This window comes from Kryptolebias marmoratus, linkage group LG16 (genome assembly GCF_001649575.2).
Source record: "Kryptolebias marmoratus isolate JLee-2015 linkage group LG16, ASM164957v2, whole genome shotgun sequence".
NCBI classification, from domain to species: Eukaryota; Metazoa; Chordata; class Actinopteri; order Cyprinodontiformes; family Rivulidae; genus Kryptolebias; species Kryptolebias marmoratus.
Genome location: NC_051445.1, coordinates 6,936,810 through 6,949,634, shown reverse-complemented (window position 1 = coordinate 6,949,634; position 12,825 = coordinate 6,936,810). Strand labels below are relative to the sequence as shown.

The 12,825-nt window shown below is 37.2% G+C and overlaps 2 protein-coding genes across 2 annotated transcripts; one reads left to right on the top strand and one right to left on the bottom strand.

Moving 5' to 3' along the window:
* Positions 1-5: 5 nt before the first annotated feature.
* dnali1 (dynein, axonemal, light intermediate chain 1) lies at positions 6-2,135 on the top strand. Its single transcript, XM_017423765.3, has 6 exons — positions 6-449; positions 708-826; positions 894-1,063; positions 1,160-1,338; positions 1,570-1,734; positions 1,833-2,135. Exons 1-6 carry the CDS (start codon positions 366-368, stop codon positions 1,866-1,868), a joined length of 753 nt encoding a protein of 250 aa, XP_017279254.1. The 5' UTR covers positions 6-365; the 3' UTR covers positions 1,869-2,135.
* gnl2 (guanine nucleotide binding protein-like 2 (nucleolar)) lies at positions 1,888-11,649 on the bottom strand. The gene is made up of 16 exons (XM_017423763.3): positions 11,431-11,649; positions 10,799-10,877; positions 10,603-10,697; positions 9,523-9,662; positions 8,214-8,398; positions 8,042-8,108; positions 7,620-7,778; positions 7,393-7,506; positions 5,821-5,949; positions 4,932-5,036; positions 4,423-4,581; positions 3,932-4,039; positions 3,368-3,840; positions 2,715-2,809; positions 2,500-2,579; positions 1,888-2,373 (listed from the first exon to the last, which is right to left on the bottom strand). The coding sequence occupies exons 1-16, from the start codon at positions 11,492-11,494 to the stop codon at positions 2,239-2,241; spliced, it is 2,187 nt and encodes a 728-aa protein (XP_017279252.1). The 5' UTR covers positions 11,495-11,649; the 3' UTR covers positions 1,888-2,238.
* Between the last annotated feature and the right edge of the window lie 1,176 nt (positions 11,650-12,825).

Below are 12,825 nucleotides of genomic sequence, written 5' to 3'. Positions count from 1 at the left end.
ACTCATGTCCGGGTAAAACTGATCTCTTTCACTATAAGTTCCGCTACAAGTCGTTGCAAAAATGTGGATGTTTTTTTTATTTTTTTATCGCGTATTGCTTTAAAAATTAACTGCGTCACTGATAAAACGTAATAAATCTTGCAATAAAACGCCATATAGTCTTTTGGGGATATCTGGCTGTTTAAAACGTATTTTTTTAATCGAGTTTTGTTCAAATGAACAGTACAGAAAGGAACGGACGAAGTTACCATGACAACACAAACAACTCAGACCAACTTTGAAAGACTGCCGATATTTTTGTTTTTGAGGGAAATCACTGGCATATTTGTTTATTTTATTTTTTTAAAAAAAGAAAGACGGACACAATGATCCAACCAGCCGAAACTCTCCTGAAATACGACAACCCAGTTTTGATTAGAACAACAAGCACAGACAGAAAATCACCAAAGGTGAGTTCACCGAGTAATCCAGCAACATAACGTTCGTTTGACTACTAAAATGGTGGCAGGTAGGGAAGATAAATATTTTTAAATGAACAGAAATCACCAAAAGATTAAACGTGAACATCATAATAAAGCAATTTCCAGAAGAAAAAAAAATACACAGCTGTGCTGAGGGAAGCTGTACATGATGTATAGGTGCATTGAATACAGCCTTACAAGCTTACATTAGATATGCAGTGATAACATAATACTGTTTTATTACAGGGACGACATTTAAGAGTGAGCTCACATCACTCTGATGAGACTCCTAAACTAAAATCTGCCTCCAGTGATGCCTTGGAGCTGGAAAATGATGATATCCTGCACATCATCCTTCCACCCAGGTATAGCTCTTTCACTCTATAGTAAATTGTATAATGACTTCACACCTACCAGCCTCTGTCAATGCAGGGAATGGACAATCGGAAACGAGATGTGGGTGCAGCAGGTGTCCAGTGCCCCCTGTACGAGAGCCGATGTTCTACGCCTGGAGGAGATCCTGGACACGAAGCTGCAGCAAAGACAGGCCAGACAAACCGGCATCTGTCCTGTGCGCAGAGAGCTTTATAGTCAGTGTTTCGGTAAGGAGGCAGTTGGGATTCTGAAGGTACATAAGCATGTTGCTGGAGTCAACTGGTTTACATATAAACTGAAGAGTCTTTTTAAATGTCTTTAAGATGAACTAATCAGACAGGTAACCATCAACTGTGCTGAGAGGGGTCTGCTGCTGTTGCGGGTCAGAAATGAGATTAATATGACCATCGCTGCCTACCAGGCACTGCACGAGAGCAGCATAGCTTTTGGAATGAGAAAGGCACTGCAGGCTGAGAAAGGAAAATTTGACCTGGAGAAAAGGGTAAGTCATTAATGTTATTTGTTATAACCCTAGATTAATAAGGAACCTAAATTGCACTGTTGGACCATTTTGCATCATAGGTAATACGATTTAAATTGCCAATTATCAAAAGTACATAATTTAATGTACATATACAGCACTTGTCCACCAGAGGGCGCCATTTTCGTACATTACAGATGCTAGAAAATAGGAGTTTGGTGTCACATTTAATTTTTTTGTATGCATTAACAGATTGAAGATCTGGAGAAGGAGAAACAAGATCTGACAAAGCAACTAAACGAACAGAAAGCCAAATATGATGTGCTTGAAAAGAGAGAAGCTGAAAAGAGGCAGGTGGAGGAAAAGAACTTCACTGAAAAGATTCAAATTTTGAAGAAAACAATTCAACAGCTTCAGGTGAGATTTCATAAATACAAACCAAAAGAAAATTTATCAATTGGAGTTGTGTTTCATTAGTGTTGAGTTTAAGAACTGTAATCTTTTTTCTTTACCAGAATCAACTGGAGGGAAAATTTACACCAAAGAAATAAAAACCCAAGGGCTCCATTGTTTGTTTTAAAGAGGATTTCTTTTATTTAGAATTGGTTTTATTTATCAATTTAATACATTAATGTAGGCTAACTGTCTTCTGCAAACAGTTTTTTTATTATGATGTATATTTAAAACCATCAACTGCACATTTCTCTTGAACATCAAGAAAAGCAGTGAACTTGTAAATGAGACATCAATCACATGAAACAGTTCTCAGCTGAAAGAAGAAAAAAAAAAAGGCTGAAAAAGCAAAATGGAAGTCATTTTCTTGTAGACAAGATAAGGCATCACATGGCCACCTGACCTTTTCCATTTTTATTAATTTGTCATTTCAATAAAATTGACTTTTTGTGCCTAATTCAAATATATTTAGTGCTTTGATTTTTTAGCCCTCTGACCCTCTGTCGGGATCTTTCTGTTCTTGTTCTTGTTCTTTACGTTGTGCGTTTCATAATAACGCACTCCAACTTTCTTCGCCCTCTTGCCATGTTCCAGTGCCCTTTTCTGTAGATGGATAAAGAAAAAAAATATTAAAAATCAACATACTTTTTAACTTTCGCCATTCAAAAGACACTCCCAGTGTCCACTCAGGCAGACTGTCTGACATGAGAAAAAACAAATGCTGCAGACCTGTTTGGATGTAAGTTTGGGCGTCTGCGTGGACTCATCGACATCCTCAGTTTTCCTCTTCTTGTTCTTCTGGTTCGCAGCTGAATTTGAAGACAGATTGACAGATCTGTTAAATGTCAACCTGACCCAGCCAACGGGTGGTACTGTGGAAAACTACCACATCTGTCATCTTATTTTTAAAATATTTTCAACATCAGCACCACAATTAGACAGACCTGTTGACTGATTTCCTCTCTTTTCTGCTTGTTTGGCTGTTGCTTGTTTAGTCTTCATGTCTGTGAACAGTTTGTCAGAGTGCGCCTTTGGTATCCTGTCCAAAAAGAAGAAAAAAATATCTGTTATTTCTTTTCTACCAAGCAAAGCAAACTATATTGGGGATTTTTTTTTAAAACAGTGGTTCTCAAAATTGAAGTCAGGACACCTAACTGGTCTTGTTTATTAGGGTTATTAGAATTTTTTGTATTTTTAAATCGGACCTAGAAAGGCTCACACACACACACCTTGTCACCATTAAGTTTTGTCCCAGATGCTAAAAGGTTTGAAAACCACTGCTCTAAAATAAACTAAATCAGACTAAAAAAAACTAAAAGGCTGAGATATGACTTCATAGCCAATTCTGTGGGCTGGAATTTAAAAATAAATAAATGTAGATTAAAAAAAACAAAACAAACAGCAACAAAAAACATAATAATGGTAACAGACAACTAAATCCTCTGAGGGTTATTCTTACTCTCATTAAAGTTGGTTTGCCTAAACAAGCTAACACGCACGGTACCTGTCTGACATTTTATAACTGAATATAATGAAGGTTGACTTTAAACCATGACAAAGAAAAAATATGAAGTGAGATTTGGACTTCAGAACTGACCTGATTGCAGAGAAGCGTTTGGATTTGGCTCGGTCCAGAAACTGCTTGTACTTGGCGATTTTCTCATCGAGTTCACGTATAACCTCCCGTGAATTCTTTTTGCTATTCGCCTTCTCGGTTTGAGAAGCTGTAGCCTCAGAGACAGGCTCGTCTTTGCCTTGCTCGCCACTGGCCTCGTCCTCCTCGGCACCCTCATCTTCTTCACCATCTTCGTCAGCGTCTGATCCAGACTCATCAGACTCTTCCAGGTCCGGCATCTCCACCGGTATTAAATCCTCCTCGCTGAACTCTGGCGCCACGTTGATCTTTCCAAAGTTTTGCCGGACGTTGGAGAGGATGTTGTGGACCTGCTCCTTCTGTCTCTGCAGCTGCTCCTCCCGCTCCCCTGAGACGGTGGCAGGATTGTCTGGCTCTTCTTCCTGAACTTTCTCCACTAGAACTGCTGGGTTTTCAACTGCCAACCGTTTTTCATCCTACAGACATGACAGTAAGGCAGGTTTAGGCAAAAAGGCGCAGGCTGGTGATATACCGGTAAAAGTTCTGATGAGTTCTGATAAGTCTTACATCTTGATCTCCCTCACATCCAGGAGGTTTCACAAAGAAGGGGATACGGCCCCTCTGCCAGTCATTCAACACCATTTTGGAGACTGTGGGCAGATCAGGCTCACCCCCCTGCATACACAGAGAAAACAATGTTCCTGTTTGAAATGGAAATTCACTGATTCACCTACAGTTTGACATTTAAAGTAAACCTCAACATCTTAACAGGTTAAGAGCTGTGAAAAAAAAAGAAGAGTTCAGCACAAAACACAACCAGACAGATTCTGACCAACATTTGTGAACTTTATAAAGTGGTCAGTTAGGAACACAAGCAAATACTGAATGACTTTTAATCTGATTTACTTAATTCTCTTAACAAGGTTTTGTTTAATATTCAACACTTTTGTTTAGTAGCACCAGCATGATTAATAAAAAGGAAACAGGATCAACACTCCAGGCAAATCATATTTCAGTATTTTGTTGAATTTCTCAAATTGCAAACATGAACGAGTGACCTTCAGAAGTTTTCCAGTTCGAAACGCCAGCTTCTCCAGGAAGTCTTCAGGAGAGTTCCACGTAGGGATACGGTAGGTCTTCTGAATGTACTCAGGCTTGGCTCGCTCCAGTACGGCGCCAATGTGCTCCTCCGGGTTCTTGATCTTCTCTACTTGAACCTTTGCAAAGAAAAAGAGAAGAAGAAATGTACAACATGAACCTGGAAGCTTTCAGTCTCATGAGCTGCCCTCACGGTAAACTTCTGACCCAACGAAAGGCTCCTCAGGCTCAGAATCTCAGCTGATCAAGGTTTTTTGTTTTTAAAGCCACACATCCATTTTAACTATGAGGCCTCTGGACTGTCTTAAACCAATCTCTGGACTTTGTAGATGAGTTATTTTTAAAGTCGTTTCACTTTTCAGCATTAATCACAGCACACAATCTTACTCTCCTTGCTACATTTGGGTTTTAGGCAGATTGTATAATGGAGTAATTTGAAAAGTTCAGACCTGGAAAAAAAGAAACTTACCACTCCCTTTAGGACAATATCCGATTCACTGTCCTCTGACGGGTAGACAACACCGGGGCAGTCAATGAGAAAGATGCGCCTCATCAGAGTGATGTACTGCCACACCTGGAACAGTCAGGACGAGAAGAGGAGAATAATGGAAACCATTCCATCTTGCTACAATTTACACACATTATATAAACAAATATGAATGGGAGGCAAAGTATATAATAACTGTAGCTTTAAAAATAACAATAAAAAGGAAAACATAGGATAGGTTTGCTCATAATGTAGCAAACCTGTCCTTCAACATGTTTTTTTAAAGATGAGGTGGAAAATAAAGACTTATCTCCGTACCTAAGACCTTAAAAAAGTGATTCATGCTTTCATTACACCACACTTAGACTACTTTAACACTCCGTATGTTGATTTAGATAAATCATCCCTACATCGTTACTAATTGTCCAGAAAGCAGCAGCTCGTCTTTGAACTGGTCCTACAAACCATGAATGTTTTATTTTTATTTTATTGATTTTAACTTTCTGGTTGACTTAATTATAAAAAAAACTTCAGTCAACTTTTGCTGCAGCCCCATCAGATTATTTGAATATGTGCAAAGTCTTTGGACTTTTGTAGTCTCATATTCTAAATATGATAAACAGCCTAGAAGAGGAAATTAATCATGAAAATTATTATTTCTCCCAAAAAGATTCACTTTATGTCACCTTCCCTTCATATCAGAGCTCTACATGTTTTTATACAAAATAAAAGCCTCGCTGTAGTTATACAATTATTCATGCAAGTCTTTAGTGGTCAACTTAAATAATCATTTTATGTTTCTCTGGGATGGATCTGCAGTGTTACACATTTGTTAGACCTTTCCCCACTTGGCCGTCTGTGTGGGACAAACCTTTGTTTCTCCTGCAATGGGTGCCACGTTGCAGACCTTCTTGGACCGCAGCGTGTTGATGACCGAGCTCTTCCCCACGTTTGGATAGCCGATGAAACCCACACTTATCTGTTTCTTGTCTGTGTGGAGCTGTGAGAAACAAAAACAAACAAAAAGCCCAATGAATGCTGTTTTTTTTTTATTATAAAAAACATTTGTTCTTAATTTGGAAATGTAATTAGAGGTGCCATTGATTTTTACAATTCATATAATAAATACAAAGTAGTTTAAAACAACAAGAAACAAAAGCAAGATTTTTTTTCTTCTTGACTTTCAAACCTTTAAAAGCTTTCACGTACTGAGTGAAAGATAATTAGGAATCAGAAATATGATATTTTGAAAGCATGAGAGGTTCTTTTAAAGTAAAAAACTACTAACACCCAACAGTTTTGGTTCACTGAATCACTAGCTGTTATAATGGAAACATATTTGTTAGCGTTGCCTCCAGTGTACAACAAGCTAACACTGCTAACACAGGAGGAGAGGAAGGGCAGATTACACTGTGCTAAAAAACATTTGAAATGCTCAGCTTCTGGGAAAGGATATATTTGGAAAGATGGAACTGGCAGCATCAAGAGAAGCGAGAAGCAGAAGAAGCTTTTATGATGTGAAACAAACCACTTCATTTGTCAAACATGTTGGAAGCAGAGTTAAGGCTCGACCACCTGTCGCTGCCAGACGGACAGATTATTGGTTGTTACTGAGAAGGTGACTGCTGATGAGTGAAGAAAGCAAAAATCTCCTCAAATTCTCAGCTACTTCAAAAACATTAAAGCCCCTTTATAACACAAATAAATAATGATCCAAATATTTCTGGGGAAAAAAACAATGCGAAAGAAAGAAATACAATTTTGTAATAAATAAACTGAGCAACTCACGGGACCTTAACCAAAACAACTAAACAAGCTTTAAAAAACAGGAAGCAACTGAACGAGAACAGTAAGGTCTCTCAAAGCATCTAACAAAGAAAAAAGGAAATTAAACTGGCCTTAAAGCAAGAAAATGTCCATTGAATAACAAAAACATGCACATTTTAAACCAATGAGACTCAACATGTAAGCTTCTCTTTGCATCACTGACACCATACACAAGTAAATCATATAAACAAACTTTCACACAAAAGAAACAGCTGTGTGTCGACACTTATCCCAGACATAGGATTTAATTAACAGAGGGTGTCTCATTTTGACTGTGTTTAATGTGTGGACAAAAATTATTAAGACAAAATTGCTGCAAATGACTTGTTTCACCCTAAAGTTAATTTTAAAATCTTCTCAGACCATAATAACCAACAACATGGTGTAAAAATCCTAAATTAATCACATCACAAAAATCAAAGCTGTTAAACAGACTCTGTGTTCATAGATCATATTAGCATCTGAAGATGTGGTGAGACAGCACAAGGCTTTAATATTTCATATCCAAAAAAAACTGGACAATCTGGTAAGTCTCGTTGTGCTTTATTATGTACTCATAGTTTCTTGTTGCTTTAGAAATCAATCAAGGATTTTTGAATCGGAGCAATCTGCTTACCTTCCCGAACTGCCTGAGGAGCTGGATGAGAGAGCCTTTCCCAAAAGAGTTGGTCAGGCTGGCATGGAAAGCCAGCGTCGGGTACTCCTGGGACAGAACAGCCACCCACTGTTTCTGTATAAATATGAACAGAGAAAAAGACAAAGTCATGTGATGTCATAATATAAAAAGATGGAGTCAGTTACTAAGAGTCAAAACCAAAGATGAACTCATGGTAAAAAGCACACCGTGACCCAGGTGGGGATCAGGTCACATTTGTTCAACACAAAGATCAGATGTTTCCACGGTTTCTCCTTCTTCAGGTATGTCTCAATGCTCTGGGAGCGTGTCCCCATGGGATCACGGGCATCCAGCACTTGGATGATGACATCAGATGAGTCAATCACCTGGTAAAACAAAAATTAAAAAATGTAGAGGCAATACATCTTGTTAATTGTTGCTTCCTTTCCCTGGGTTTAAATAAAGGTGGACCAACATTTAACTAAAATGATCCTCAAAGAGTAAACCACCACTGCATATAGGAGCTGATTTTTCCTTCAACTTAACCCCCAAAGTAAAATAAAAAATGGAGTAGAAGCTGCAGATGAATGATAGGACTGTGCTAGAGAGCAGACATGCTGTCAGTACTGAGTGAAGGTTAAAAACTTACCTTATAAAGTTCTCCCCAGATCCTTTTGGACTGTCCCTTTTTGAAAATCTCCTCACGAACTTCCTCACTGTTGCAAAATTAGAATAAACTTCAATTTATGTTGTTGAAATACGACAACTCAACAAGCCCTTACAACTTAAATCTGTATTAGCATTATAAGCGGGACTCTTACCGGACCCCAGTGTCTTCTGTTACCAGGTCTTTGTCCTTGGCTGCGTCGTAGCTCAGTGCTGAAGCCTCTGCTTGTTCCAGAAGATCCTTCACACCCTCAACCATGAGATTGGGCCTCTTCCTCTGAGCCTTGGGTCCAAATGTGGTCTCAAAACCCTCTGTGTCTAAAATGTGCACCTTTGAGTTCTGCAAGTTTACAGGAACAATATTTTCTTAGATTAACAGTTACCCACAAGAGCCAACCGGCTTACCTCACCATTTTTTTTTTTACACATAATAGTGTGTACACGACATGTCTAACTGGTAAATCCTTTTTTTAATAGTTCTACTTTATTGTAATGTACTGTATAAAGATCATAAGAAAAGAATTGTGACTGGGTGTTTGTTGTAACTAGAGATAACGTTTGTTTGTTAATTAAAGCAAGGGAGAAAAATGTCACAAGTTACAGTTGAAACAGAAACAAAAATCTGCTGAGCAACAACAAAGAAACATTAAAATGGATTTTGATATGGCCCCTGCAAAGGCTTAAGACATAAAGAGCAAAAATGTAAACAGGGTACCCAAAAATAAAATAACAAAGACAGCAGAACAGCTATAATTGTGCCAGTTCTAATTTAGTGTTCCAGTGAATTTAAACCAAATGTTTATTACAACATCTGTATCCAAAGTGGGAGCAGGTTATAGGATTCAACATAAATAGCACAGAGTGCCAAGACCCCTAACAAAACTCTGTAACAGAATCACAGACAAAATTACTTTGTCTAAATTTTAGGAACAAGATGGTTTCATTAGTCAACCCACAATTACAAATTCATGTAGAAACAAAAGCGAAACTATACGATTTGGGAAAACGTCAGTAAATATAGTGCCTACATAAGCGTATCTAACTGCTTCAGATTTGACAAGACGTCTTATTTCCATGAGAAATGATAGTCGATGGCACAACAACAAAAAGAACTTGATACTATTTGTAATATTCCTGATTCTGGATTGGAAAACTTAAAGCTTGGCTAAAGAGGACTGTCTCATATAAAATGCCAGAACTGCATGATGATTAAAGAGAGACATTAATTCATTTCACCTCATAAAACTCAATAAAACCAGAAATCCACAAAAGAACCCTAATCCTGATCTGGAATGCTTGATCAAAGCCAGATTGTCAAAAGTTTAAACTTTCAAAAGCTTTATAACCAAAAAAACATCCCGTTTTGAAAAGCTCATCTGTACCTGAAAGCACTAATATACACAGCATAAACAAAACAAACAAACAAACAAAAACAGGGCAGGTTTATAGTCTTTTTATACTCACATGGGCTTTGACTCTGTCATGTAACAGAGACATAGGAAGTTTAGTTTGTCTCATTACAACACGATATGGATTTTTCTGTACTGCTTCCATCTCCTCTTGGAACTTCTGAAGAGATGACTGCTTGATCACTCTGGTGTTTGCTGAAAAATACAAATTAGGACTCTTTTGGTTAAGATTTCCTGTTACTAATCACATTTACAAGCCTGCGTCTCATCAGTTGTCTAACATCCCCTCTCAAACATTGATGAGGTCAGGTAACAGCATTAAAACATCTGAAATTGGGTATCAGAACCTTGTTCTGTAGTCATCTGCAATTACAATTAATATGTAAAATTATATAAAAGGCTTCAGGTCAAACATTATTTGACATGATTTATGTTCTACAGGAAACCGTTTCCTTGTTTCACATGGGGACATACACTCACACACACACATGGACAGCATCTGTAAATGTGTAATTATTTAACGATGAAATCATTAAATATCTCAGCTGTACTTAAAATGAATGTTTGTGCTACAGTTGACTCTTACAACTGTAATCGCCATGGTAATGCTGGCAAAATGCACTTAAAAAAATAAAAATATTATTGCAAGCATGTTCAAAGTTTGGTAAAAGTTAGATGAAAATAAACATACATCTTTGAACCCAACACGCAAAGAAAAGGCTGTTTATTATTAAACATGAATACATGTAATCAACATTTTTAGATTTAGGGATGCATTTGACAAAAACAAAAGTTTTCTATGCCTTAGGGCTTCCAGGAAGTTTTAAAATCATCCAGTGTAACTTTTTTCTTTCTCCGTCTTTGCATAAATTAGAAATATGAAACACACATTTGAGCTTAAATATTACTCTATTTTGCTGACTTTGCCCAGTATAAAAATAAATATTTGGGTTTTGAAAATAATAAAACATTTGCATTAAGCTTGAAAGAATGTTTTATCAAGTCTGAATCAGTTACTGATGAAGCACAGCAGCAAATATTTCCATCCACAAAAACAAGCAAATGAAATAAAAGCATTTTAAAACCTGCAGACAACCATATTGTAGCATAAACAAAAACCAGAAAAAATACTCACCAAACCATTTGATATTAGGTTCAACTCTGGCTACTGTTCCTGGAGCTACTGTGGACTGGTACTGCAAAGGTTTGATGACTTTTCCATATTTATTACTGAGAACAGAAGCACACGATCAGTGTGAACAAACTTACTGCTTTATTTCAGTAGAAAACTTCATGTTCCTAATTAAATGTAACGGTGCAACATCCATTACCATCTTTTCTTCTGTCTATACATATTCAGACGGTTGATAGTGGCTCGGTCCCTCATGTTGTTCCCTCCCTTGGGTCGATCTGTCAAAAAGATGCAACAATCAATTACCAGTTTCTAATCAAGTATTATTAAAACTGGATTAATACACCAGAGGTAACAGAATCCATCTTCAGTAAGACTGCTGCATGTTTTAATGTTGTGGGACAAATTGGCTGATAATTTAGGTGTCAGTGGAGCAAGATCTTAAGTTGCAATGCATTTTTAGGGAAGTGCTCAATAATTTGTCTATAACTTGACGATTAGAAAATTAAACTACAAATTGCAATAAACACATTTTTAACAAAGCAAAAGCGGCTTCTTGTAGACTTCATGGTTAAATAGTTTAATTGCCTCTACATAAGATTTTTTTTCCTCATCAATACTTTGAATTAATGTAAAATAAAATGTGTGCACGTTAACATTGTACATTATGTGCCATTGTTTAACATATCATGATTCCCGCAAGTTTAATTTACCAACAAAAACCTAAACCAGGGATGAATTTCCCACACCGGCTAGCAACATTAATAATAACATTAACATTAGTATTAGCATTAGCATTAGCATTGGGTGTAAACAAACGGTGTAGCTCACCGGGGTTTGAGCTGGACGTCGAGGGGTTTATCGAGCATTTCCCCTTGAACCGAGCCTTCACCATGTTGGACACTGATTCGGCAAAACTTCCCACAAAGAAAAACTGCTAAAAAATCAGACCAGGGCGTCTGAAAACTGAAGTTTGCTCGTCTTTTTCTCCACTTAGCTCAAAGACGTGAACTCTGCACGTGTCCCTACAGTGAAACCGGAAGGACGTCATCACGGCAAGGAACGCAACCAATCAGAGAGCCGCTCCCGGAACTTCATATTAGCAGCTGAACAGAACAAAAACTTTTTGTGTCAGTAGATTTTTAAGTTTAAATTATGTTTTTTTATTTGTTTTAAAATAAATTACTTAGAAACTTTTATTCAGAATTCAGGCTTATGAAACGCAGCGTGGTAATTTCCGTCAGAAGGGGGCGCTATTGGGACATGACGCATGGGATTTCCTGCTGACTTTGACAGCTACTTTCTGCAGTTTGTACTAAATAAAGAGGGTACACATTTGACTGTAATACAGATTTGAGAAATACAACAAGTTATATATCTTTACTCAAGAACATTTTAATTGTTATTTTATATTTCACTTGATAAAAAGATGTTTATGCTTATTCTAAGAGTGCTCACTTACATACATATCAACTTCAAAATAAGTCAGGTGAAATCCCTTCATTTGTTTTATAAGTACAAAGAAAAAGAAAAAAAATTGTCTGAGATTTTGTGTACCAAACAGAAATATTTGTTGGGACAGTATTGATAAAAGTAGACCTGTCTGATATAAGACAGAGAGTGGGGCTACTTTTTGTGGTTGTGTTGATGCTGTAATCACTGTTTGTATATGATATGTTATACAAGTGTGGCTTAAAGCCAAGGTAGGCAAGTTAGTAGAGACTTCAGTCTGCAGAGGCGCCATTCGGTTTATACAGCAGGGAGACAGGAATGTTCTCTGTTCAGTTTCATAAAGATGAAAATTGAACTGAGTTCATAAGCAATCCACTTCATAGCTTATTTAAGAAATAAAGGGATAAATACAGTAGATGTCAAATAATTTTCAATTCAAGGTCCCTTCATTTAAGTTCTTATTGTAATTTTTCTAAAACGTTTGTCTTCTTTATAGACAGGTACTAGACTTTTTCCTTGGTGCAGTTGTTTGGTTGTGTCCTATTAAAATAGGGTTACCATGAACCGGATGGCTGGAAATCTGCAAAGGAATCTTACCTCTAAACGTAATCATTTTCAGTGTTTTACCTAAACACATTCTTCCAGGTTGCCAAGACATTCACAACACTTAGGCTGAAACATTATTTGTTGAACCTTAAACAGAACCAACTTAAAATGTACCCCCAACATGCAGCAACATTTGCCTTTCCATGTAATTTTGCACCTGATCCACTT

Excerpts from the sequence above, each read along its gene's own strand:
- dnali1 (XM_017423765.3), top strand. The coding sequence starts at position 366 with ATGATCCAACCAGCCGAAACTCTCCTGAAATACGACAACCCAGTTTTG. Across the intron at positions 450-707 it reads CAGACAGAAAATCACCAAAG|GGACGACATTTAAGAGTGAG; the intron begins GTGAGTTCACCG and ends GTTTTATTACAG. Across the intron at positions 1,735-1,832 it reads AAACAATTCAACAGCTTCAG|AATCAACTGGAGGGAAAATT; the intron begins GTGAGATTTCAT and ends TTTCTTTACCAG.
- gnl2 (XM_017423763.3), bottom strand. The coding sequence starts at position 11,494 with ATGGTGAAGGCTCGGTTCAAGGGGAAATGCTCGATAAACCCCTCGACG. Across the intron at positions 4,582-4,931 it reads ATATTGTCCTAAAGGGAGTG|GTTCAAGTAGAGAAGATCAA; the intron begins GTAAGTTTCTTT and ends TTCTTTGCAAAG. Across the intron at positions 2,810-3,367 it reads AAACGCTTCTCTGCAATCAG|GATACCAAAGGCGCACTCTG; the intron begins GTCAGTTCTGAA and ends CTTTTTGGACAG.